Source organism: Cervus elaphus, chromosome 23, assembly GCF_910594005.1.
Source record: "Cervus elaphus chromosome 23, mCerEla1.1, whole genome shotgun sequence".
Classification (NCBI taxonomy): Eukaryota; Metazoa; Chordata; class Mammalia; order Artiodactyla; family Cervidae; genus Cervus; species Cervus elaphus.
The window spans coordinates 10,922,948-10,950,943 of record NC_057837.1 but is presented as its reverse complement, the minus strand read 5'-3'; the positions used below and the strand labels follow the sequence as shown (position 1 = coordinate 10,950,943).

The window sequence follows — 27,996 nt, the reverse complement described above, 5'->3', positions numbered from 1 at the left end:
AGAAAGAAGCACATTTTACAAAACTTTCAGTGACTTGTGATAAAATTAATGTAAGCACAAAAATATCTTTATCACTTCAAATCCGGGCAAATGCTGAGTCAAATAATAAATTGAAAACAAGGATCTTTATAATAAATACATAGCAATTATTCTTAGTGTCAAACTTTCATTAAAGGTTGAAGAAGAAAAGAAGCACAAAAGTAGTGAAGTGGAAGTATCAGACAATGTATGCGATGCTGTTGAAGAGAGTCGATTGAGTCAGCAGAGAAAGAGTGGAGGAAATAACAAGCAGGAGTTTCCTGCTATGCAGAATAAAGGTTCTGATGGGTAAGCCTATATCAATACTTAACAGTAGATCATTTGTTATTTTCTGGTAAAATGATTTCTAACTTGAGCTAATGTTTGTGATTTACGAATTTTATATTTTACTAGGGATATAGTTATTTTGAATGCTCTTATCCTTTAGCCTTAATGCTAGTTACTTTGTTAACATACCACCATGTTACATATTAGAGTATTCTGGATTTGACTGCATACTTGCCTTAACCAGTGTGCTGTATGTTTAAATGTATTTTATGTCACTAATGAACATCCTTTCATTTCAGTGTGAGGACTTCTTTCAGCATTTCTTATGAGGCGAGACTAGTGGTGATGAACTCCCTCAGGTTTGCTTTGTCTGGGAAAGTTTTTGTTTCTCCTTCATTTCTGAAAGACAACTTTTCTGGATCGAGTCCTCTTGGTTGGCAGTTTTCTCCTCCTAGCACTTTGAGTATGTCCATGGATGGAGGCCAAATTGCTGTTGGTGGCAGGAGAACTGATGAGGCACCTGCCTTTCATCCATGATGCTGACGTCACCCCATCATGTGGGTGGTTTACAAGTAAACTGCCCCACCCCCCGCCCCACTAAATTTGATTTCTTCTTTCATGGTGGATGTGCCACATGTCATTTTAAAAATCATCTAAATTAGGTGTTACTTTTTTCTTTGAGGTTCTTTTTTTTTTTTTTTTTCTGTAATTTATTTGGCTGTGCTGGTTCTTTGCAGCTGCAGTGCTTGGGCTTCTCATTGTGGTGGCTTCTCTTGATGCTGAGCATGGGCTCTAGGGTGCTGGCTTCAGTGGTTGTGGAGCACAGGATTCATTGCTCTGCATGAGGCATGTGCTGTCTTCCCTGACCAGGGATCGAACCTGTGCCCCCTGCATGAGCAGGCAGATTCCTAAGCACTGGAGTACCAGGGAAATTCCTAGGTTAAATATTACTGTTTTTAAAAGCAAAGAATTATATATAGTGTAAATCTAATCATGACTCCCATGTCTGAGAATCACTGTGCTTAGCCAGTGGACTTGAGGTTTTCAGTGTAGCCCTTGAGGTTCTTCCCAGTGTCTCTCCAGGTGCATCTCTCTACTTTCTTTCATGTGTTTTGTACTTTTCCTTCCAGGTTCCTAGGAAACAACCCAGATGCCGTGTGCCTGATCTGTGTACTCACATTCTAATCTCCCAGTAGAATGATTTCTCGGTTTTCTCTTCCTTTTGACCTCCTCTCTTCACTTCTTCCATAAAGCCTTCCTTATTTCACTTATCACTTTCATATGTCAACTCTTCCATATCATATTATATCATAATTGTGTATCTGTGTTTGAAGGAAGAATTTGTTTTCTTGCATATGGTTGGTACTTCATAACTGTTTTGTGAATTAATCAATGACTTAAGATGGGTAAGAGTTGGAATTTTACAAGAATTGTTTTTTTATTCTTTATTAGTCGAATTATTTGAAAACATTGGCTTTTTTGTGGATTTTTTCAAGTAGTGAACCTGGCATGCCCAGGAAGGAAATAGAGAGAAAGAACAATGACAAATGGACACCAGAAGAATGTGTGATTGCACCAGTATTTGAAAAGACCAATTCACTGACTGATGGTCTGCTGCACGTGACAAATGACAGCATTTTAAGGAAGGTGGATCAAGATGACAGCAGGTAACATGGACAGATTCTTTATTTCTAGGGGAAGAAATATTAGCACTGAATACTTCTTCTGGAAATAGAGCAGCATAATATAGCATACTGGCCAAGAGAAGAGAATCCTCAACTCTACTGGATGAACACGGCCGAAAGGTGAAGGAGAGAGGACCTGTGCCTTTGGCCGGAAGTTGTTTCAGTAAAGAGTCCACTTGGAAGCTGGACTGCAGTGAACACACGTAAACAGCTCCATAGGGAATATTTCCTGGGCCAGAAATGGAGACCTGGATGGTAACTGAAGAGGAATGTGGAGTTGAAATGAGTTTCTTGTTTCATGTTGAGAGGGGAGCTTGTAGAGTGTGTATGCTTTTGGAAAAGAGCCAGCAGAGGAAGTGTCTATTGAGTGTAATCTTATTTGCATTTCCAATATTAGAAAGCTTATTGATTGTATGACATTATCTTTAAACTGTTACGATAAATTAATTGTACATTATTTTTATTGTACATGATTATTATGTACAAATGTACTCCTGTTCATATATAGCTTTTGGTAAGGGCTCGTTCATTGGCTCTGAAGTGTAGTATTCTTACGTAAATGAATATATAGATGATTACTTGAGTTAATTCTATCATACATACATTTAAAAAAATTATATAATCATGAATTTACAAATGCTTAGGTTATACTGAATAGGATTTAATCATTCCTTGTTGATTCTAGTTGATAGTATCATCGTGGGTAGCTATGATTTTGTAAGGTACTCTGAAACATCACATCATATTAACTTCATAGTTGTTTATAGCTTCCAGGGAGAAGGGGAGGATTTTGTTTATTTTCAATAGAAACAATTCACAATCTTTTACAGTTTATTACTTTGGATGATAAATATCTAAATGACAAAAACCATGCTTTCTGTACTAAAAGTGTCGTTAACACATATTATGTGCTCAGCAAGTGTATGTCAGATGCATAAAGAAAGAGCAGAATGGTTGAATGAATGTGTATTGGTGAAGTTCTTTACAAAAAACAAATCTTTATTGAAAGTAGATTTCCAATATTGCCTACATCTAGCCTTTTTGTTTGTTAGAAATATGTTTTTAAGATTCAGAATTATCATTTGTAGTTATAGCTAGGCATGAAATAATAATATAGATTCATTTGGTATCATGTTACTTAAAAAGACTTTTCAATATCACGTTCTCAGCATATTTTGGAACAGTAGCGTTCAGGCCAGATTCCCTGGGTTTGAATTCTGGGCTGTTGGTGAACTGCTGTGTGGTCCTGGGCACATTCCTCAGCCTTTCTTTGCTCCATCTCTTCCTATCTAAAGGGTCTAATATATTACCTCTCTCCCAGAATGATCGTGAGGATTAAAATGCATAATATGCATAGCCGTTGCATAATAAGCCCTCAAAAACCTAATATCATGGTGATAAAAAATGGGTTTCTTTCTTATAAGGACTTAGGGAATACTTCCGAGATAGGTTTTATTGCCATAAAAGTTAGTTCTCATTAAAAATGACAACTGCAAAAAACCCTGGTAAACTGCTTCTATCACATAACGCAAGTAATGTTAGGTTTTTCCTTTTCCTTTAATCTAAATTTAATGTTTTATTAATATTACAGATATATTTTCTTTGTCCTTTAATGCTACTCTTTGTTATTGTTTCATCATTTCTATAAATTACTTTTCTATAAATTACTTGTGAATGCAAAGATGTTATATAAAAAAACATTTAGGTATTGTTTATATTTTTGAGTTATTAAATTTTAGCCTGAAAAGAATCATTTTTTTTTTTTTTAGGCCTGCAAGGAAAACAGCATATGAAAAAAAGAAGGTAAAGTAAAAAAAAAAAAAATTAACTTAAAAATATATTATCCTCTAAAAAATAGTTTGTAAAAGGAATAGTTGCAACATAGAAAATCTTCCTTTGTTGAAGGGACATTTACTTTGAAAACATAATTTAGAAACTCTGTTGATAAAGTTATCCTGTTGATAAAAACCTGTTCTTTTAAGAAGCCTCTGCTTTTGCTTTGATTAAGATATTTATCACCTTTGTACACTTGGTATATTTTATACATATTTTAAGGACATTGTGAAACAGTATTATTTATGTGTAGGTCAAAGACCAAATTAATTATGTGAATGACCTTGATGACTTAACTCAGTCATCTGAAACTGCTTCCGAGGATGGCGACATGCTTTACTCTAAAAATTCCCCCTTGCCATCTGGCAGGTGGCTGAGGGTCGTGGACCCCCTCCCTCTGTGCCCGTCAGCCCTCAGTCCACCTGCCCCATGAACAGCTCAGAGCTGGCTCCAGCTTTCCCAGCTGGGTTCTCCCTCACAGTAGAGTCCTCAAGGACAGCTGGGTTTAACTGGCGTCCTCTAGAGGTGCAGGAATGTTCCCCGTGGATTTTTCCAGCAGTTGGTAGATAACAGACACTCTTGAAGTTGATTGTCCTTCCTTCTGCAGAGCTCTCGAGTGGCATCTCAGAGCACTTCTGCAGAGCTCTCGAGTGGCATCTCAGAGCAGAGGAATTCAGTCCCCACCCAATGTCCCTCTCAAACACAGACCGGGTCCCATCCCCGAGGTCCTAGCAGCAGATCTCCCACAACGAAAAGCTCTCGGGAAGAGCTTGGGAAAGTACTATTTGTAATTCAAATCCATTTGTCTACAGCAGTCAGGTAGGGACACACCATGGCCTCATCCAAGGAGAGGCCTTTAATATTTTCCATAGGAATTAATCTCAAAGTTTCTGCGACTGTCTCGAAGGAGCAGGCACCCTGACTGCGGTTTAGGCCAGGCAGACCGCGTGTGCTCCCCCGTCGACTGCGCTGCGCACATGTCCTTGTGCTCTGCGGGGAGCGTGTGCGTCCCTCCTCGGCCGCGTCACCTCCGGTGTCTCAGTCAGAGTCCGCCCCGGCTCCACTCTCGTTTCTGTAACCAGTGCCCTGTCAACGGCCTTTTCACATCGTTTACAGTTTTTCAGTTTGTAAAAACTGCGACATCAGTTGTAAAAATACTTTTGTACACTTAAAAAATTGTTACTTTGGAATAAACTTATAAAAGTCCCCTCCCACCAAGGAAAAAAAGTAAAAAAAAAAAAAACTTGCTACTAACAGTAGCTGTTCTGGTATTTAGTAGTGATTTCCCTTCCTTGATCATTAGGTTAATTTATCACTTCCACTGAAGGTAAGGAGGGAAAGTACAGGCAGTTCAGAGACCATACTTTGGAAGTCATTCTTGTACTTCTGAGAAAACGAACCCTCTGTTCTGTGCAGTGTCCTCCTCCAGTACAAGGAACTTTCGAAAACAGTGATAGATATGCCATAGTATACATCTAGTGATAATTATGTTTCTCATTGTATTCCCCCATCTTACTATTTTAAACAGTATAAAGAGATAATGAAAACAGCAGAAAACAATCTCATGATTCTCTGAGAAGAGCTCTCTGAATTTTACCTTGTTTACCATTAGTGTATGTACCATGAATGAAATAGGAGGATTAGTTTGTGTTGATATGTTTGTACTAGAGAAGTGACTGTGGTTTGATATAAGAGGACTAGTAGAGGCAGAAGACCTGGTGAAAAGCCTGCAGCTTACTTACATAGTTTTAACTTCTTCCTTTCCAGAATCATTATCGCTAATGAGTTAATTGATGTTTGTAGAAGTGCTTAGTACAGTTGTCAATAGGTATAAGCCTTGCAATTGCCTATTAAAATGTTAGAAAGGTAGCATATTCTCAAGAAAACAATTTTTGCATGAAATTTCATCTATTTAAATATGTACAGAGCTAAGGCTCTTACTTGAAGTAGCTGCGTAGGAGCTATCAGATGCAGTGTTTTAAAGGTAGCGAGTGGTGGTGTTATGGAATTGTAGTTGATTTACAATGTTGCGTCAGTTTCAGGTACACAGCACAGTGATTCAGACATATATGTATATGTGTGTGTATATTATGTACATGGGGCTTCCCTGCTGGCTCAGACTGTAAAGAATCCACCTGCAATGCAGGAGACCTGGGTTCAGTCCTTGGGTCGGGAAGATCCCCTGGAGGAGGAAATGGCAACCCACTCCAGTATTCTTGCCTGGAGAATCCCATGGACAGGGGAGCCTGGCGGGCTACAGTCTGTGGGGTCGTAAAGAGTTGGACATGACTGACTAACACACACACACACACACACACATATATTCCTTGTCACATTCTTCTTGTAGAATATTAAATGTAGTTCCTTGTGTTGTACAGTAGATCCTTACTGGTTATTTTATATACACTTGTCTATATATAATGGTATCTGTTAAACCCAACCTCCTAATTTATCCCTTCCCCTACCCCCTTTCCCGTATGGTGAGTAAGCTTGTTTCCTACGTCGGTGGGTCTCTCTCTGTTTTGTGAATAAGTTCATTTTAGATTCCACATATAAGCAGTATGACTTGTCTTTGTCTGACTTAGGTCGCTTAGTGTGATCATGCCTAGGTCCATCTTTGTTGCTGCAAATAGCATTATTTGCAAAAAAGCAAAGCTTTTTTATGGCTTTGTAGTTTTCCACTATATAAATATACCACATCAGATGCAATTTTTAAGTGTAGTTAGATCTATAAATCTTTTATTTTAAGCTTTCTGGGTTTGTTGTAATTCAGAGAAACCCTTTCCAGTTCTGAGCTTCTTGAAAAGTTCCTTGGGGTTTCTTTTTCCTTTCATGGATTCATTGTCTTCAATTAAATTTTTGAACCTTTGGGAATTTCTGCTTGTATAAGGTCTGAGGTTTGTATCGAACCTTATTTTTTCCATTTGGAGATCCACTTGGTGCAGTCTTTTCATTGTCTAAACATACAGGTTAGTCTTTCATTTCAGAGGAAATGGTGAAATGTCATTTTATTGAGTACTAACTAAAAGTCTCTTTTGTCTCACTTAGGTTTCTGATAGTGGTAGAAAAGCAAAAGGTCTGTTGCGCAAAAGCCACATGCAGGATGAAATTGCCATGCCAAGATTAGAAATAGACACAGTGAAAAATCAGAACCAGGAGAAAGAAAAGAAATGTTTTGAAGATACTGAAATTGTAAAAGGAGAGAATGATTATCCTCAAAAGGCAATAAAATTGAACAAGGAAACATTGACAAAGACCATATTCCAGCATACTGGCCAGCTTAACGTTCCGGTAGCTGAAAATACAATGCTAAACCCTGAGCTGGAGTACGCAAAGCGAAGCAAAGAAAGACTAGAAACAGAAGTGGAATCCTACCACTCTAGACTGGCTGCTGCCATACACAATCATGATCAAGGTCAGATATCACAAAGACACCTGTCACTTGCCTCCCAGAAAGCAAAAGACAAGAGGTTACGCTTGCAGGACCCAATGAAGTTCCATATGGCTAAGCTGAAAAGTGACAATGAGATGCTTTCCCAGCAACTTTCTAAAGTGGAAAATAAATTCAATAAGCTAAAAATCAAGCTGCATCAGACGAGAGATGATCTCAGAGAAAAGACTTTGATGTTAGAACGTGTCCAGAGAGACTTACGCCAAGCAGAGTGTCAAAAGCAGGATATTGGACACATGTATCAGAACGAACAAGGCAAAGTGAAGGAATACCTTGGAAAGCAGGAATCCTTAGAGGAGAGGTTATCCCAACTCCAGAGTGAAAACATGTTGCTCCGACAGCAGCTGAATAATGCACAAAATAGAGCTGACAGTAAAGAGAAGACAGTCATTAGCATCCAAGACCAGTTTCAGCAGATCGTGAAAAATCTTCATGCTGAACATGAGAAACAGGATCTGATGCTGGAGGAAAGAAGCAAGGATTTAAGCAACAAATTGAATCATTTAGAAGAGAGAATGTGTCAGTATGAAAATGAGAAAGCAGAAAGACAAGTAAGTATCCAGAAGGAGAAATAATTCTCAGACTTCCTGAAAGAAAATTCAAAGTGATTCTTAATTCTGGCTAAATGTTGAATCTAGCTGAATATAAAAAATACACAGGCTATGAATCTATGGTCTCTAAAACAGACTAAAAAGCACACCTTGTATCTAGCAAATAAAAATTAGACCTGAGAGATGCTTCACTTTGAGTAGAGACATCATGTCGCTTATGAAATGTTAAGAGATTAAATTCTAAATTTTTAATATAGACAGGTATTAGTAATTTACTCTTTTACTATTCAGAAAATAATTTTAATCTCTATGTAACCACATGTCAGTATCATGATGAAGCAGATAAAAGAAACGCTTAAACCTAAACTGAATATTTTGAAATTAAGCTTCAGTTACATGGATTACATTGACAGTCAATTCCGTGTTTCCCAGATGCTATCACTTATATGTAGTACTTTGGCTTCAGTAGCTTGTCATACCTTTCTGTCATATTTGTTGGTGTAACTTTAGTTTTATTCATGTAAATTTGAATTAGCTTGGAAAACATTTCAGACTTGAATCATTTATTCTTATGACCTCTCAACTCTATAAAATAGAGTTGTCATTAAATTGAGAATTCATTGACAAGTCATTTAAATATACTTGTCATTAAATCATAATTTGGGACTCAAGTGGTGAGTTTTAACCAAGCTCTTCTTGTTTTAATCTTCCCACTGCTATTTATGCTATTTACTTAGAATATGTTTACAAACAATTTACTCATAATTCTCATTTTCAGCATCAGTTACTACCATTTAGATACAAGCGTGTCCACTAAAAATGAAGCGTGGCAGGACTTGAGAGCAGCAGGAATGGAGGGAGTCAGGGGGCGGGCTGTAGGGGCCGCGGCCCAGAGGCAGGTGGAGGCCAGGCTGTCGAGGCTCCCTGAGGGCCATGGGAGCAACCTCATTTGCAGATTGTATTTTTCTTCTGTGTTGGAGTGTAGTTGGTTTATACTTCTGCGTCAGTTTCGGGTGCCCAGCGCGGTGGTGCAGTTACACACGTATCCGTTCTCTCCCAGGTCCTCTCCCAGGCAGGTGACTGCAGGGCACTGAGCAGAGCCCCTGTGCTCCGCAGGGGCGCCTGGTGGTCAGCCACGGGCAGAGGCGGGGGGCAGGGGGAGAGTAGGAGTCTGGGATTAACATAGACACACGACCAGATATCAGACAGATAAGCCCCAAGGGAATGGCCTCATTTTACTGCTGGGATAGGAATCTGTTGGAAAGATCTGAGCACTGGTTGGAATATGTGAAGATCTCTGATGTTAATTGAAGCCTCTAATAAAGAGGAAAAATGTGTCCACAGGGTGGAATTTTCCACTGCTTGTCCCACCTACACACCTGTTACATTCTGGACGTGAGGTGGTGGAGCTCTACAGATTTATCGGGAGGGGCAGGGCGTGGACAGTGGGGCTGCCTCCTTCGTCTGAGGAACTTAATATCAGGAAGGCCGGTGGGGGGCCCTTCTGGGTCTGCAACCACATTCAGGGAGGAGGGAGAGAAGGTGAGTTGCTGTGTGTGGTGATAGTTTTCAAAAGTCCATATGTTGGCGTTATGTACTACTAACACAACGTCATAGTAAAGTGATTTGATAAACTCAGTGACAGAGCATCTTATTAGGCAGTTGTGAGACAACTTCGGCAAGAACTGGCTGATAGCCTCAAAAAGCAGTCTACGTCGGAGCCGTCCCTGGAGGTCATGTCACGTTATCATGCCAAGTTAGAAGTTGAGGCACGGGATTTAAAGAACTTATATCAACTCACAAGTCAGGTATGTGTGAAATTGAATGTGTCAACAGTGAATACATAGGATAAAGTGTTTTAGGACGCTCTTTTTCATGGACAGCTTTCTTTTTTATTTTCATTACTAGTAATTTACTATAAATTTTTTAATCTTTAAGTGCACTCATTTCTTAAACTCTGACTTTCATTCTGCCATTTGCATTATATATATATTGTTTTCGTATATTATATACCCTTAGGAAAGTGGAGAATTGTGCATCATTCTTCACACAACTTGAGAGACTTATTTTTCTTTTTTCTTTCGGAGTTATTTCTTTTTTTTTTTAATTTTTATTAGTTGGAGGCTAATTACAATATTGTACTGGTTTTTGCCATACATTGACATGAATCAGCCATGGATTTACATGTGTTCCCCATCCTGAACCCCCCTCCCACCTCCCTCCCCATCCCATCCCTCTGGGTCATCCCAGTGCATCAGCCCCGAGCACTTGTCTCATGCATCCAACCTGGACTGGCGATCTGTTTCACACTTGATAATGTACATGTTTCGATGCTGTTCTCTCAGATCATCCCACCCTCGCCTTCTCCCATAGAGTCCAAAAGTCTGTTCTATACATCTGTGGAGAGACTTTTTTTTTGATTGAACAATATTTTATTTCGTGATCCCTGTATTACCATGATGAGTCAAGCCAGATAAAATCAGAGGATAATGTTTAATGGAAGGTTCCAGAAAATGATCATTTCTCATCTTCACTTTTCTGAATGGCTATGCAGTTCTGTATATATTTATTTTGTGCATTTCAGAATAACTTGTGCAGAAAGTGTATTATACAAACCAGTTGAAGTTAGGCACTGCCTTCTCTTCATTTTCGATGCATTGTAAAAGCATAGGGTACTCAGATGGAGTATAATACCCTCATCAAAAATAGAGAATGAAGAAGATTATCTAGATGGTGCCTTTGGATTTTTAAAAAGCTATTGAGATATAATTCACGTATCATATAATTCACCCATTCCAAGTGTGTAGTTCAGTATCTCTTAGTCTAGAGAGGTGTCACCTGTGACCACAGTCAATTTTAGAGCATTTCTACAACCCCAAAAGAAACCCTGCATCCCTTAGCTACCTCCTATGACCCCCCCATCTCCCTCAGAGCCAGGCAACCCCCAGTCTAATATCTGTCTCTGTAGACATGCCTGTTCTGGGTATTTTATATAAATGGAATCATGCAGTATGCTCCTTTGGGATGAGCTTTTCTCATTTGATGTCATTTTGTGGTTCATCCATGTTATAGCACATGTTATAGCTATAGCATGTTATAACATGTATCAGTTCTTCCATTTCTGTTGACTGTCAAACAATAAACAGTACGTGGCTATATTTATCCATTCATAAGTTGATGGAGATTTGAGTTGTTTCCACTTTGCGACTATTAATAATGCTGCTGTGAACATTGGTTTACGCATTTCTGGATGGACATGTTTTTATTTTCCTGCGGTTGGATTTTATCCTCAGAGTTCACTGGCTGATTTCACCTTTCCTTGACCTTTGCTTAGATTGTCCTTTCTGTCTTCACAGTTTCTTTTCCTCTTGGGTAGTCCTCCATTTATTCAGACCTGGTGCCCAGTCCCTCCTCCTCCATGGAGCTTTCCTGACTGTCCAGCTCTCATTGAGCCTTTTCTCTTCAGCCCTGTCATGTAGTCTGTGAAGAACAATCTAGCCCTTAATTTTGCATTGTTGTAATTTTTTTCATGAGGGAGAATCTTGGTCTAACAGGGAACATTTGTTGATATGCACAGCACTTGTCTTGCATAAATGGAAAACAGTTTAGCTTAACAATTGTTAGGAAACAACTAAGTACTTCATCCCATGCCAGTTATTTCTTCTTGAAGATGTTTGTATAATAAAACTTTTATTAAAATGTATTTTAAGCAACTCAGTGTAAAATTGACAGCGCTTAGTCTAATAGAGGAGAATTGTTCAATTAAATGCTCATTTTTCTCCCTGACTCTGGGAGAAAAGTGTAAATTTGCCTTCCTCCATTATGTAGGCAGAAGTGGGATTTATAGATTTCTAGCCTTTCACCAACTGTAAAGTTCTGGGAATAGCCTCTCTGATATCCGTACCTTGTAACCTGAATTGTCTCACCGGAGTGCTTGCTAGACATTAACAGCTGTGGGAATGAATTGACTCACAACTTTGATTTAGCAGTAGGGTAATATTTCCATGGCAGTGACTTCACTCTTCCTCTGACGGTCATGTAAGTTCTGCACCACTCTGTCCAGGAGGTGCTATGTGCATATTAACCTCTGGTCATTGTCCACTGAGTAGTACAGAGAAGAAGTAAGTTACAAATTACTGTAAGTGGAGAAAAGTACTAGAGTACTAGCTGGTTAGTGGAGTCAGTGAACGGTTTTGAAGTACTGGACACGTGTTCTGGGCCTCGTGCTCCCCGTTCCTGCCCCTTGCAACGGTATGGAGAGGGATTTCAGGGTGACTTGTGTAGAAGACCACTTCCGTTGGCATGCCGTCTGCCTGAAGTATCAAATTGTTTTTTGTTTTTGTTTTTTTTTAGCTTTATTTTTATTTTATTTAATTTTTTTTAAATTTTTTTTTAATTAGTTGGAGGCTAATTACTTCACATTTCAGTGGGTTTTGTCATACATTGATATGAATCAGCCATAGATTTCCACGTATTCCCCATCCCGATCCCCCCTCCCACCTCCCTCTCCACCCGATTCCTCTGGGTCTTCCCAGTGCACCAGGCCCGAGCACTTGTCTCATGCATCCCACCTGGGCTGGTGATCTGTTTCACCATAGATAGTATACATGCTGTTCTTTTGAAATATCCCACCCTCACCTTCTCCCACAGAGTTCAAAAGTCTGTTCTGTATTTCTGTGTCTCTGTTTCTGTTTTGCATATAGGGTTATCATTACCATCTTTCTAAATTCCATATATATGTGTTAGTATGCTGTAATGTTCTTTATCTTTCTGGCTTACTTCACTCTGTATAAGGGGCTCCAGTTTCATCCATCTCATTAGGACTGATTCAAATGAATTCTTTTTAACGGCTGAGTAATATTCCATGGTGTATATGTACCACAGCTTCCTTATCCATTCATCTGCTGGTGGGCATCTAGGTTGCTTCCATGTCCTGGCTATTATAAACAGTGCTGCGATGAATATTGGGGTGCACGTGTCTCTTTCAGATCTGGTTTCCTCAGTGTGTATGCCCAGAAGTGGGATTGCTGGGTCATATGGCAGTTCTATTTCCAGTTTTTTAAGAAATCTCCACATTGTTTTCCATAGCAGCTGTACTAGTTTGCATTCCCACCAACAGTGTAAGAGGATTCCCTTTTCTCCACACCCTCTCTAGCATTTATTGCTTGTAGAGTTTTGGATAGCAGCCATTCTGACTGGCATGTAGTGGTACCTCATTGTGGTTTAGATTTGCATTTCTCTGATAATGAGTGATGTTGAGCATCTTTTCATGTGTGTGTTAGCCATCTGTTTGGAGAAATGTCTGTTTAGTTCTTTGTCCCATTTTTTGATTGGGTCATTTATTTTTCTGGAATTGGGCTGCAGGAGTTGCTTGTATATTTTTGAGATCAGTCCTTTGTCTGTTAGGTTATTAGTAATTAAACAGTTGTTTTTTTTTCCTTTTTCTCTTTTCAGTCTCAAGAAACACAGGATCAACATACAGAGGCCGTGAGATATGCTGAAAAAACACAGGATCACATCCAAAAGTATGATTTAAAGCAGCACAGAAAACAACTTAAGTATAAAGCAGATAAGCAGTATAATATGAGAATTAGATCAGTAATGATAATAAAAACATCATTGTGAAGCTGGGTAACATTTCAGCTTTGAGCTGTTTTGAGATGCATATTTTCCCCCGTTATTTCCATATTTTGCACATTATCCACAAGTGAAAAGTGAAAGTGTTAGTCACTGAGTCATGTCCAACTCTTGATGACTCCATGGACCATAGCCCACCAGGCTCTTCTGTCCATGGAATTCTCCAGGCAAGAATCCTGGAGTGGGTTGCCGTTTCCTTGTCCAGGGGATCTTCCTGACTTGGGCATCGAACCTGGGTCTCCCGCATTGTTGGCAGATTCTTTACTGTCTGAGCCACCAAGGAAGCCAATTAGCCACAAAACACAACTAGAAAAACAGTACAGTTGCCAAATCATTTACTTTTCAAAATTCTAAAAACCTACAAATTGAACCTGCAGATGTTTGTTCAGAAACAGTGTGGTATTTTAAAAATCTGTGTGTGAAGGACTGCCGTGACAGTCCAGTGGTTAAAACTATGCCTTCCAAGGCAGAGGGTGTGGTTTGATCCCTGGTTGGGGAACTAAGATCCCACGTGCCTCACAGCCAAAAAACCAAAGCATAAAACAGAAGCAATACTGCAGTAAATCAATAAAGACTTTGAAAACGGTCCACATTGAAAAACATCTTTAAACAAGAAACCCTATGTGTGAGAATCATTGTTTTAAAATCTTCATTTTAGGCTTGAAATTGAAAATGCCAAGTCACAAACTACAGTCAAAAAGCAAGCGGGCGAAATTGAACAGCTTCAGAAAAACCTCTTAAGTATAAGATTGGTAAGTCAACCTCTTAATTTCTGTCATACTGAGGAAGAATTTTAATTTTTTTAATAGTAATATATAAGAATATTTTGGACAATGTGAAAAGTGTCATTGATTAAAAGGTTTATGGTATTTTACTGATACTGCTTGCTACTAATAGCATCAGTTCAGTCGCTCAGTTGTGTCCGACTCTTTGCGACCCCATGAACTGCAGCACTCCAGGCCTCCCTGTCCATCACCAACTCCTGGAGTTTGCTCAAACTCATGCCCATCGAGTCGGTAATGCCATCCAGCCATCTTATCTTCTGTCGTCCCCTTCTCCTCCTGCCCGCAATCCCTCCCAGCATCGGGGTCTTTTCCAGTGAGGCAACACTTCGCATGAGGTGACCGGAGTATTGGAGTTTCAGCTTCAGCATCAGTCCTTTCAATGAACACCCAGGACTGATCCCCTTTACGATGGACTGGTCGGATCTCCTTGCAGTCCAAGGGACTCTCGAGTCTTCTCCAACACCACCGTTCGAAAGCATCAATTTTTCGGCACTCAGCTTTCTTCACAGTCCAACTCTCACATCCATACATGACCACTGGAAAAGCCATAGACTTGACTAGATGGACCCTTGTTGGCAATGTAATGTCTCTGCTTTTTAATATACTATCTAGGTTGGTCATAACTTTCCTTCCAAGGAGTAAGTGTCTTTTAATTTCATGGCTGCAATCAGCATCTGCAGTGATTTTGAAACCCAAAAAAATAAAGTCTGACACTGTTTCCACTGTCTCCCCATCTATTTCCCCTGAGGTGATGGGACCAGATGCCACAATCTTAGTTTTCTGAATGTTGAGCTTTAAGCCAACTTTTGCACTCTCCTCTTTGACTTTCATCAAGAGGCTTTTTAGTTCCTCTTCAGTTTCTGTAAGAAGGGTGGTGTCATCAGCATATCTGAGGTTATTGATATTTCTCCTGGCAATCTTGAGTCCAGCTTGTGCTTCTTCCAGCCCAGCGTTTCTCATGATATACTCTGCATATAAGTTAAACAAGCAGGGTGACAATATACAGCCTTGATGTACTCATTTTCCTATTTGGAACCAGTCTGTTGTTCCATGTCCATTTCTAACTGTTGCTTCCTGACCTGCATATAGGTTTCTCAAGAGGCAGGTCAGGTGGTCTGGTATTTCCATCTCTTTCAGAATTTTCCAGTTTATTGTGATCCATACAATCAAAGGCTTTGACATTGTCAATAAGGCAGAAATAGATGTTTTTCTGGAACTCTCTTGCTTTTTCGATGATCCAGCGGATGTTGGCAATTTCATCTCTGGTTCCTCTGCCTTTTCTAAAACCAGCTTGAACATGTGGAAGTTCATGGTTCACATATTGCTGAAGCCTGGCTTTGAGCATTACTTTACTGGCGTGTGAGATGAGTGTAATTACTCTTTATAGAAGAAATGGACTGAATTCATAAAATTAATGATTTTTGTAGTATGATTTTATTTTAAAAGTGTGTGACAGTCCAGTCCAAAAGCAATATTTTATATAGAATATATTTTGTTTGTTCATTCCCCTGTCAATGAAATCGGGGTTTTTCCACTTTCTGGCTATTGTTAATAATGCTGCCTTGAACATTGGTACACAAACATCTGTTCGAGTCTAGAAATTTGAGTAATGATTTGATTGAGAATTCTGTTTCTCTTGTAATCCTAACCCTTCTGTGAAATTTTTGAGAATGAATCATTTTTAACATTGTAGTTTATTCTCTTTACCAGGTGAATACTACATCTGTATAGAACAGTGTTTCTGAAAGAATGTATTTTTCCTTTGTTGGATTTTTTTTTTTTTTAAAAAAGAGCTGGGGTGTGCATGGGAATTTTTCAAAGATTACTTTAGTAAGATGATATTTATCCTGGAATATCTTGAACCACTGATGAAAATTATTTTAGAGCATCTTTAGAAAGTAAAATGTAATAGCCACACTTAAAAAAAATTTCATCAGCATGTAGTATTTGATGTTTCAGTTCAGTCGCTCAGTTGTGTCCGACTCTGCGACCCCATGGACTGCAGCACACCAGGCTTCCCTGTCCATCACCAACTCCCAGAGCTTGCTCAAACTCATGTACATCGAGTTGGTGATGCCATCCAACCATCTCATCCTCTGTCGTCCCCTTCTCCTCCTGCCTTCAATCACTCTCAGCGTCAGGGTCTTTTCCAATGAGTCAGTTCTTCGCATTGGAGCTACAGCTTCAGCATCAGTCCTTCCAATGAATATTCAGGACTGATTTCCTTTATGATTGACTGGTTTGATCTCCTTGCAGTCCAAGGACCTCTCAAGAGTCTTCTCCAACACCACAGTTCAAAAGAATGAATTCTTCGGTGCTCAGCTATCTTGAAGGTCCAACTTTCACATGCATCCATGACTACTGGAAAAACCATAGCTTTGACTAGATAGACCTTTGTCGGCAAAGTAATGTCTCTGCTTTTTAATATGCTGTCTAGGTTGATCATAGCTTTTCTTCCAAGGAGTGAGGGTCTTTTAATTTCATGACTGCAGTCACCATCTGCAGTGATTTTGGAGCCCAGGAAAATAAAATCTGTCACTGTTTCCATTGTTTCCCCATCTATATGCCATGAAGTCATGGGACTAGATGCCATGATCTTTGTTTTTTGAATGCTGAGTTTTAAACCAGATTTTTCACTTTCCTCTTTGCCTTTCATCAAGAAGCTCTTCAGTTCCTCTTCACTTTCTGCCATAAGGGTGGTGTCATCTGCATATCTGAGGTTATTTATATTACTTCCAGATGTCTTGATTCCAGCTTTTACTTCCTCCAGCCTGGCATTTCGCATGATGTATTCTGCATAGAAGTCAAATAAGCAGGTGACAATATACAGCCTTGATATACTCTTTTCCCAATTTGGAACCAGTTCATTGTTCCCTGTTCGATTCTAACTGTTGCTTCTTGAGCTACAGACAGGTTTCTGAGGAAGCAGGTAAGGTGGTCTGGCATTCCCATCTCTTGAAGAATTTTCCACAGTTTGTTATGATCCACACAGTCAAAGGCTTTGGTGTAGTCAATAAATTAGAAGTAGATGTTTTTCTGTAATTCTCTTGCTTTTTCTATGATCCAACAGATGGATGTTGGCAACTTGACCTCTAGTTCCTCTGCCTTTTCTAAATCCAACTTGTACATCTGGACGTTCTCATTTAACGTACTGTTGAAGGCTCACTGGGAGAATTTTGAGCATTACTTTGCTAGCATGTGAGATGAGTGCAGTTGTGCAATTGTTTGACCATTCTTTGGCATTGCCTTTCTTTGGAATTGGAATGAAAACTGACCTTTCCAGTCCTGTGGCCATGGCTGAATTTTCCAGATTTGCTGGCATTTTGAGTGCACCACTTTCAAAACATCATCTTTTAGGATTTGAAATAACCCAACTGGAATTCCATCACCTCCACTAGCTTTAATTGTAGTGACACTTCCTAAGGCTCACTTGACTTTGCAATCCAGGATGTCTGGCTCTAGGTGAGTGATCACACCATACTGGTTATCTGAGTCATGAAGATCGTTTTTGTTTAGTTCTTCTGTGTATTCTTGCCACCTCTTCTTAATATCTTCTGCTTCCGTTAGGTCCATACCATTTCTGTCCTTTATGTGCCCATCTTTGCATGAAATGTTCCCTTGGTATCACTAATTTTCTTGAATAGATCTCTAGTCTTTCGCATTCTATTGTTTCTCTCTATTTCTTTGCATTGATCGCTGAGGAAGGCTCTCTTATCTCTCCTTGCTATTCTTTGGAACTCTGCATTCAGATGATTGTATCTTTTCTTTTCTCCTCTGCCTTTAGCTTCTCTTTTTTTCTCAGCTCTTTGTAAGGCCTCCTCACACAACCATTTTGCCTTGTTGCATTTCTTTTTCTTGGGGATGGTCTTCATCACTGCCTCCTGTACAGTGTCACCAACCTCCGTCCACAGTTCTTCAGGCACTGTCTATCAGATCTAATCCCTTGAATCTGTTTGTCAGTCCCACTATATAATCATAAGGAATTTGATTTAGGTCATACCTGAACGGTCTAGTGATTTTCTGTACTTTGTTCAATTTAAGTCTGAATTTGGCAATGAGGAGTTCATGATCTGAGCCACAGTCAGCTCTCGGTCTTGTTTTGTTTTGTTTTGCTGATTGTATAGAGCTTGTCCATCTTTGGCTGAAAGAATATAATCAGTCAGACTTTGGTATTGCCCACTTGGTGATGTCCATGTGTAGAGTCATCTCTTGTGTTGTTGGAAGAAGATGTTTTGCTATGACCAGTGCAGACTCTTGGAGGGCACAGACAAAACCTTGTGTGCACTGGGAGCCAGGAGAAAGCAGCAGTGTCCCCACGAGAGACTGAGCCAGACTTGCCTGTGGGTGTCCAGGTGTCTCCTGCGGAGGGGTGGGTCGACAGTGGCCTGCTGGGGGTCAGGGGCACTGAATACAGCAGTGCGTGAACAAGTCCTTTTGAAAGAGGTGGCCATTACCGCCATTACCCCTACCATAGTTTGACCTCAGGCCAAACAACAGGGAGAGAACACAGGCCCACTCATCAACAAAAACTTGGGTGAAAGATTTACTGAGTATGGCCCTGCCCATCAGAAGAAGACCCCACAGTCAGTCTCTCCCATCAGGAAGCTTCCATAAGCCTCTATCTTTATCCCTCAGAGGGCAGACAGAATGAAAACAACAATCACAGAAAACTAAGCAAACTGATCACATGGATCACAACCTTGTCTAACTCAATGAAACTCCAAGCCATGCCATGTCGGGCCACCCAAGATGGAAGGGTCATGCTGGAGCGTTCTGACACAACGTGGTCCGCTGGAGAAGAGGATGGCAAACCACTTGAGTATTCTTGCCTTGAGAACCCCATGAACAGTATGAAAAGGCAAAAAGATAGGACGCTGAAAGATGAACTCCCTGGGTTGATAGGTACCCAATATGCTACTGGAGATCAGTGGAGAAATAACTCCAGAAAGAATGAAGAGGTGGAGCCAAAACGAAAACAACACCCAGTTGTGGATATGACTGGTGATGGAAGTAGAGTCTGAAGCTGTAAAGAACAGTACTGCTTAGGAACCTGGAATGTTACATCTATGAATCAGGGTAAATTGGAAGTGGTCAAACAGGAAATGGCAAGAGTGAACATTGACATTTCAGGAATCAGTGAACCAAAATGGACCGGAATGGGTGAATTTAACTCAGATGACCATTATATCTACTACTGTGGGCAAGAATCCCTTAGAAGAAAGGGAGTAGCCATCATAGTCAACAAAAGAGTCTGACATGCAGTACTAAGGTGCAGTCTCAAAAATGACAGAATGATCTCTGTTTCCAAGGCAAACCATTCACCATCACGGTAATCCAAGTCAGTGCCCCAGCCACTAATGCTGAAGAAGCTGAAGTTGAGTGGTTCTATGATGACCTACAAGACCTTCTAGAATTAACACCAAAAAAAGATGTCCTTTTCATCATAGGGGACTGGAATGCAAAAGTCGGAAGTCAAGAGATACCTGGAGTGACAGGCAAGTTTGGCCTTGGAGTACAAGATGAAGCAGAGCAAGAGTTTTGTCAAGAGAATGCACTGGTCATAGCAAACGCCCTCTTCCAACAACACAAGAGATGACTCTGCACATGGACATCAGCAGATGGTTGATTTTATGTGTAAAATACCCTATTTTTAACAAATAAATATTGGCAGTTTAAATTCCAGAAAGATGACAAAATGATGAACAATTATTTTAAGCTGTTTGAAGGAAAGTCATTCATTTTGAAGTCTGTCCTGACTGGCATCAGCTTTATAAACTGTGTTGGCTATAAATGCATATCACTCATGAACCCATGAGAAATAATACTTCTTTTTAATTTCTGTGCCCACACTCTGAGCTCTGTACTGGAAATGACCTCTATCTGTAGCCGAGTCATGTTTCCTAAGCCAGGTTCCTCTTTATCAAACTTCTGAGAAAATCCCAAGGCCTTTTCTCATTTTGTATATCTTGGTCTCGGTTGGACTTCCCAGATGTCTCAGACAGTAAAGAATCTGCCTGAAATGCAGGAGACCCAGGTTCGATCCCTGGGTTGGGAAGATCCCCTGAAGAAAGTGAGAGTGAAAGTGCTCAGTTGTGTCTGACTCTTTGAGACCCCATGGACTATACAGTCGTTGGAATTCTCTAGGCCAGAATACTGGAGTGGATAGCCTTTCCCTTCTTCAGGGGATCTTCCCAGCGCGGGGGTTGAATCCAGGTCGCCCACATTGCAGGCAGATTCTTTACCAGCTGAGCCACAAGGGAAGCCCAAGAATACTGGAGTGGGTAGCCTATCCCTTCTCCCATAGTCCACAGGGTCACAAAGTGTCAGACATGACTGGGCGACTAACACTTGGTCTCTGTTAAGTCAAGCAAGCAAGCAAGTGGTGTTTTTGCTGCGAAGGTTCTCTTTAAAGCTTTCGGTGTCCTGTGAATTCGATTGGGGTTCATGCCATTGGAAAAGCTATCCTCAAAAATCTTTTTTGAGAGAAGCATCATACCTTGGGCTTCCTATGAAGCTTTGCAGGATGATGCCTTTAAAATTCTTAGGCTCTTAAGATCCTTAAAGGAATCTGAGGCACCACCTTAAGTCTTTCCAGGGTCAACATTCAGAATATTGAGATCATGGCATCTGGTCTCATCACTTCATGGAAAATAGATGGGGAAACTGTGGTTGACTTTATTTTTCTGGGCTCCAAAATCACTGTAGATAGTGACTGCAGCAATGAAATTAAAAGACGCTAACTCCTTGGAAGGAAAGTACGACCAACCTAGATAGCATATTAAAAAGCAGAGACATTACTTTGCCAACAAAGGTCCGTCTAGTCAAGGCTATGGTTTTTCCAGTGGTCTTGTATGGATGTGAGAGCTGGACTATAAAGAAAGCTGAGCACTGAAGAATTGATGCTTTTGAACCGTGGTGTTGGAGAAGACTCTTGCGAGTCCCTTGGACTGCAAGGAGATCCAACCAGTCCATCTTAAAGGAGATCAGTCCTGGGTGTTCATTGGAAGGACTGATGCTGAAGCTGAAACTCCAATACTTTGGCCGCCTCATGAGAAGAGTTGACTCATTTGAAAAGACCCTGATGCTGGGAGGGATTGGGGGCAGGAGGCGAAGGGGACGACAGAGGATGAAATGGTTAGATGGCATCACAGACTCGATGGACATGTTTGGGTGGACTCCGGGAGTTGGTGATGGACAGGGAGGCCTGGCATACACGGTTCATGGGGTCACAAAGAGTTGGACACGACTGAGCATCTGAACTGAACTGAACTGAATGTAGGGTTTTACAGTCTACAGGTTTTACGTTTAGACCATGTTTTCCTTGATAGCACCCTAGATTTGACCTTAGCCAAGAAGCCATTTCTGTCTTTTTGCGTCCTGTGACAATTGGACAGGTGCAGATGCTGTAAAGGGGATACAGATATTGAACCCAGTGAGTCCTGGTTCCTTTGTATTTAATAGTGCTTTTTTTTTTGTCTCATAGCTTATCCTTCTCACTGATTTTACTTTCAGCTGGTTCATAGCAATAGTCTCCGTTCCCCCATGTTTCAGTGTCATTTTCTTCTCTTGCCTAGAAGCTGTCACTGGCAGCCTCTTCAAGGGCCATCAGGCTTCTGTTTACAAACTCATGAAGCCCTTTGGGTTTCCATTTCTTTCTCTGTATCCATTCGGGTCCCATCTACATCCAGGTTCAAAAGCATTCTCACATGTTTTAGTTCTTTTTTAATGGCAATACCTCATTTTTGGGCGTCACTGACTCAATGGACATGAGTTTGAGCAAGCTCCAGGAGTTGATGATGGACAGGGAATCCTGGTGTGATGCAGGCCATGGGGTCACAAAGAGTCAGGCGTGACTGAGTGAACTGCACTGAACCCCATTTTTAATATCCGTATCTGTGCCAGTTATTTATTGCTAACAAATTGTATTAGAGATCACCCAAAGCCTAGTGGCTCAAAACAGCATTTCCTTTGTTCACAAGTCTGTGTTGGGGCAAGGCTCAATGAGTGAGCCCAGCTCATTTCTTCTCCAGTCTTCATCAGCTGGGATGTCGTGAAGGTGGGGACCAGAGTCATCTGAAGACCTGTTCATGCACACGTGTGGCAGTTGGAGCTGGCTTTTGGCTGGGTCATTAGGTGGGGGCGGTCAGTGGGGACACTGACATGTGCTCAGTATGTAGCCTGGGCTTCTTCAAAGCGTGGTGACTGATGCTAAGAGTGGGCTTCCCCACGGAGCCAGTCAGAAGCTATTTAGCTTGAGAAATCACATAGCAGTTCCCCCAGACTCTGTCCACTAGAATCAGTTACTGAGGCCAGCACATATTTAAGGAGAGGGAATTTCACAAGAAAATTGTCAAAGAATTTGTAGACATGTTTGAAAACCACCGGCTCCACTCACCTCGACTTACCAAGTAATCCTTCTGCTAAATGAAAGTTCTTTCCAACTCTGTGTCACTGAAATTCCAGCAAATATTTTTTGTGTGTTTTCTTTGGTATAGTCTCTTATTCTGTGGAAAGTAACAAAGGATTACAAGAAAGAGGCATTTTTCTCTTGTTCAGAAAAATGTATGGATCATCTCACTAAACTCTTAGGAGACGGGATATCTTTAGCCTTGCAAATCATTTCTCTTTGGAATGCAATTCAAATTAGCAAAAACTATTTCTAGTTCAGAAAAAGGCTTATTGGATTAAAATCCATACTTAGAAGATTTATTAATTAGAGCCTTATTCTCACAATCTTCTTTTGGGAGGCATTTATTAACTCAGCCTTAGATAACTCAATACAGTATACCTCAAACTTCTTTAAAAACCATGGGACATGTTGGAGGGGAAGGAGTAAGAGACGTTCTACTAAGGGGTGACTTGCAGTCATTCCATGGGAATGATAGAAAAGTACTATGATAGAACAATCAAAGAGTGTAAAATCAAGGGCAAATGTTGTGTGACAAAGATGGTGACAGTGAAGACTATATTTTGTGACTCTTGGTGGTTTGACCTTCTTTCTTGATTCTCTGAGTAATTCCTGGTCCTACATTCAGCCATACAGATACCATCATATTTATTTGATCCTTGGTTTGTGTTAGGCTGTGTTCAGTCCACTTCCCTCATTACCAAATGTCATTTGTTTTATTCTTGCAGATTGATGATCTTCCAGCAGAGCTGGAAACTGTATGTTCACAATGTCTGCACATGAATGCAGAAATTCAGGTTCTTCGAGAGGAGTTATTATTCATGACAAGAATGCAAAAGAAATGTGAAGAACTAGAGAAGAATAACAAGAAGCTGGAGCAAAACATAGTGAACCTCAAAAGTCACATAGAAATGAATATGACAGAGCACAGTCAAGTAGAGCAGTATAAGCAGGAGATTGAAGAAAGAGCGAGACAGGAGCTAGTAGAGAAATTAAAAGAAGTCAACACGGTTTTACAGGTTAATTTGTTGATCTGTCATATCCTTGAATTCACCTCATTGTAAATTACATTGGATGTGTACAGCTTATGTGTTTCCTCTGCTTCTCTTAGAGCAGTTTGTTTGGTAGATTTCTGGAAGGAAGGGGGCACTTGTCTGTCTCTGAAGAGAGAAATATTTCAATTTCCATCACAGTTATCACTCAATTGATCTTTCAGAATGATTCTGACTAGAGGATCCTTTTACTTATAAGACCAGTTGGTATAAAACAAGACCATGAGAAGGAAACAAAGTACTGTGGTTTAGAATGGGTACCATCCTCTTGAATTATTCTCAAGTTGTCTCGTTCAGTTTTTAAAATTTTAAGTTGATCCTCTTATTATTTGAATTATCAGGTTACATAAATACTACTATAACATTGATTCCACTTTAATTTTATAATTCAGATTTAATTCATTTCACATTGACCATGATTATTTTAAAGTTTCACTTTTCTTTTTTTCACATTTAAAATTGCTCTCTGAATTACTGACTCAAAACTAAAGGGAACAAATATAATTATTCACGTTATAATCATTAACAAAAGAAATATATCTTTTAAAATTTGACTTAGATACAAGCAGCATCTCAAGAAAACTTAGAGCAGGCACAAGAGGAGCATATTGCTTCCTTCAGAAGTCAGATGGAACTCAGAATGAAAGAGTTGGAATCTGAAGTCTTCAAGATGGAAACTTCTGAAGCAGATTTGGAAAAATATAAGAAACTCTACCTCGAAGAACTAAAAGTTAGGAAGTCATTGGAAAAGAAGCTAGACAAGTAAGTCAAAACACAGAATCACAAAATAAATGTAGTCCATTAATTTGTCTCTGAAGCCTAGTTTTTATAGAGCCAGGTTCTTGAGATTAGTAGGCAGTGAAAGCTAACTAGACAGTGCCTGCTAAGGGGGCGCCCTAAGACAGATTAGTGACACTACGTCCTGGTGCGTTTTCCTACACTGTGTAAAAGCATGCTTGTGAAGTCGGGCCACGTTCACACAGGGGTGAAAGGCGGGGTAGTTCACAGAGGGGCTGACGCTGGCATGGTGGCCTGACTGAGGGAGGGTGTGGAGGCTGGAAGGGGCAGATCCCACCTGCACCGCCCTCTGAAAGCAGAGCACTCCTAGGACGCCTTTCATAAGCCCAGAGAGCATACAGCAAAGGAGCAGGGACCCAGGGCACGTTCTGCTAGTCGATGCCTAAAATAAGCGCACACAAGGGAAGCACGGGTGCTCCCAGAGAGGGTTCAGGGCTGTGGGACGTGATGCTGGGATGTGGGGTGTGGCTTCCGGGGAAGGAGCTCGGTGGGGTCGCTCTCCCTGTTTGTGGAGCGCGATGCCTCACGCTGTAAAAACATGCACTGAACACCATTTCAGCTTTTTGCCTTTTTAAATGAAACCAAAAATCCTCTTCAGACTTTTTTTTTCTTTTTTTTAAATGAAAAACAGGTGCCTATGTAGGCCCCTCGTAGAAGTGAAGTAACATAAAATGAACTTTGGAAAAGCAGGGGATGCTTGTAATTGTTCCTGGGGCCGTTTTAGTCCTTTTCAGTCTCACCCACTGACTTTCTCATCCTCCCTCGAGACTGTGGCTCTAGGTGATTCCTCAGAGGCAAGTGCTTTATTTTTCCGAGGTCATGAGTGAAACATTTATACAAGGGGGGTGAAAGCAAATGCTTGAAAGTGGCCTTGTGGGAGGTGTGTTTCTTCATCCCTGAACTGTTTCCTGGGGGCAGGCGTGTCCCCGAGGCGGCAGGTGTCACTGTGACCCACCTCCCTTTCTCTCTGACGCCCTTTCTCTCCTCCCCCAGCTGTGACTTGTTACCTGAGGAGCCCAGACACACGTGAGCTTCTTTAGAACAAGGTCAGAGCTGTCACTGTTGACAGCAGGTCTGCTCTCTGCTTCCAGTGCTCACACGGTGTGACGGGAATTCCATTTACTGTGCGGCAGCTTACAAAATGCAAATCCTTTAGGGAATCGTGAACAAAACTGGTGTTTTCCATCTTCCCCAGGACTAATTGGAGGCTGGCAGAGATGAGCACCGAACTTGAGGTGGAGAAACAGCAGAACAGGTCTTTACTGAGCACTCTCACCCCGAGGCCAGTCCTGGAGCCGCCCTTGCATTGGAAATTTCCATAATACTTCATATGACTCTTTCTCCAAAAACAAACGTAGGATTTTCTACCTCAATTCCATGCCCTTCAAATAACAGCATGGCAACTTACTTGATCAAGTTTAGTTCTACTATCTTTTTTTCCTTGGGTTTAGGATTTCTGATATGAATGATTCTTATTTTCAACTTCTGAGCTGTTTATTTGACTTATGTGCACTAAGTAAAAGCCATAATTATCTGTGCTTACAAGGAGACAAAAATTTTATGGGTTTTTTTGTCCTAGATTTCTATTTTTAAGAGATACTTATTAATTTCTTAAATTTCTTGAAAAGCTGCATTTAAATTCTACTTTAGAAATGAAATCTTATTGCCTAGTAACCGAACATATACTTTCAGATATTTGACCTCCTTTCTAATTGATTTCACCTTGGCAAGTGTTCATAATCATCTCCAAGCTCTGCTGAACCCACTGCAGTTTTTCTACCCCTAAGCATAAGTGAATGACTGGCATTGAAACACTAACCATATATGGATGTTTTTGTATTTGAAGGAATCCTAGATAAATCCTTTTTATGAATTAAACAAACTTGTAGCACTATATCAGAAGATTAATTTCTAGCTTTCGGTCAATATTTTGGTCATTTTCTTACACAAGAATGCATCTTTAATCGCTATTTTACATATAGCCTTGTTACTTAAATTTCTAAAAAATATTTTCTGAGCAATTGTAGAACATTTCTAAGTTTGTAGTCAAAGCAAACATTAAAAAATTTTAAATGAAGCTCACTTTTGTCTCTATCTCAACAGCACCTGGATGACTGACGACTAAGAGCAATGATGGGGAATCTAAATTGCAGCTAGTTTTCGTTGTGTAATCGTTGTGATTAAAATATCCATTTTAGTCAGAGCACACGGGTTTATGGTTTTGATGGTGTTTTCATGATGGTTATTGTGCAGATAAAAATAGCCCTTGTTAAATGCAGTCTCAACCTGTTTTCCCATTTGGCTTCTTGCCATCATAGAGCAATCTAAGGTTTCTTCGACAGCACTGTGGCTACGTTGGGTCTTAGTACTTGAGAGCCATGAACCTGGAGAACCAGTCACAGCAGGCCTCCAGACACTTCATCCCAAGTCAGACACTGCCCCATGCAGGCCTCAGGGGAGGAAGCAAAGGCTCAGTCCCCACCCCAGGGGCGGGCTGCCTACCGCAGACCCAAGTTCATGGTGCTGTGAGCACACACATCTTTTCAAAGAAGAGATTGGGAACCAAGCAAGCACTTCTTAGTTCCTTCTCCCAAACTCACCCGTTGGGTAAATCTCGCTTCTCATGAGGAGGGTAGGAGTATAAGTGCTCCCCTTGAAACTTCAGCTTGAGGAGATGAAGTTCAACTGCAATTTCTGACCAGATTTAGATTATAGTTGAGATTACACTCATGCTTTTTGTATATACCAATTAATTATGACAGCTTGGATAGAAGTATGCTAAATAGTAAAGAGAGATCTTATTTGTGTTTTAAATTGTGTCCTAAATAACTCAAAATGTGGATAATTCATTTTGCTGATTCATTTTAATAAACCAGGTTTTATCTGGAGGAAACGAACATCCTTTTAAGACAAATCTCTTTAGTTTTGGCCTGCTTGATTCAACCAAAGATTTTCTCTTTCAAGTTTCCTGTCCTGTGTTTAAAAAATATTTATGCTTTACAAATTAACTATATCGACTGCTACAAATAGGAGTTTGATATTGATTTATTTTTGTTCATGCATTTAAGACATATAATTTAAAACATTAAATGCCACAAGCATTATTGAACTACGTAACAAGGTTTTACATATTCATTTTCTCTATGTTACAGTTAAAAATCTATATGTGTTTTCTTAATCTGAGGAAGGAGCTGGCATAGGACTCTAGGCTCAGTAAGAAGTCCATTGGCCTTGTTACTTCTTTTGTAGAATTAGGAAGTTTGGCTAAATCAATGACTCTCATACCTTTAAAAAAGGTTTTTTTTTCCCCAAAGAAAACAACCTTTCTTTTAAAAAACACTTCTGAGTGGAACGGTATTATATGAAAGAGACAAGTATAGAGCCGTTTAGCTAAAGGAGTGGCCAGAGACGGTGCAGCTGTGGCTTCCCTGTTCTCACCCCTGCAGTGACCCCCGGGGGACCTTCCCCTTCCACGGGGCATAGTTCGCAAA

The 27,996-nt window shown here is 40.3% G+C and overlaps 4 protein-coding genes across 12 annotated transcripts in view; 2 read left to right on the top strand and 2 right to left on the bottom strand.

Annotated features, from left to right (window-relative positions):
* LOC122682154 (ninein-like protein) overlaps window positions 1–27,996 on the bottom strand; it is a 705,741-nt gene that overhangs the window by 25,258 nt on the left and 652,487 nt on the right. The window lies entirely within an intron of this gene.
* Window positions 1–27,996, top strand: part of LOC122682160 (ankyrin repeat domain-containing protein 26-like) — a 371,465-nt gene that overhangs the window by 74,677 nt on the left and 268,792 nt on the right. The gene's annotated exons all lie outside the window — the stretch shown is intronic.
* LOC122682180 (ninein-like protein) overlaps window positions 1–27,996 on the bottom strand; it is a 333,523-nt gene that overhangs the window by 167,204 nt on the left and 138,323 nt on the right.
* LOC122682157 (ankyrin repeat domain-containing protein 26-like) lies at window positions 245–26,605 on the top strand. Of its 8 annotated transcripts, none has more exons than XM_043884971.1 (11): window positions 245–327; window positions 606–863; window positions 1,803–1,973; window positions 3,761–3,794; window positions 6,873–7,826; window positions 9,485–9,634; window positions 13,281–13,351; window positions 14,122–14,215; window positions 23,384–23,674; window positions 24,267–24,469; window positions 25,701–26,605. In XM_043884971.1, exons 3-11 carry the CDS (start codon window positions 1,816–1,818, stop codon window positions 25,825–25,827), a joined length of 2,082 nt encoding a protein of 693 aa, XP_043740906.1. In that variant the 5' UTR covers window positions 245–327; window positions 606–863; window positions 1,803–1,815; the 3' UTR covers window positions 25,828–26,605. The 8 variants fall into 8 exon arrangements, with proteins under 8 accessions (XP_043740906.1, XP_043740901.1, XP_043740902.1 ...); XM_043884964.1 differs by having other exon boundaries at window positions 264–327; window positions 606–665; XM_043884966.1 differs by lacking the exon at window positions 606–863 and having other exon boundaries at window positions 247–327.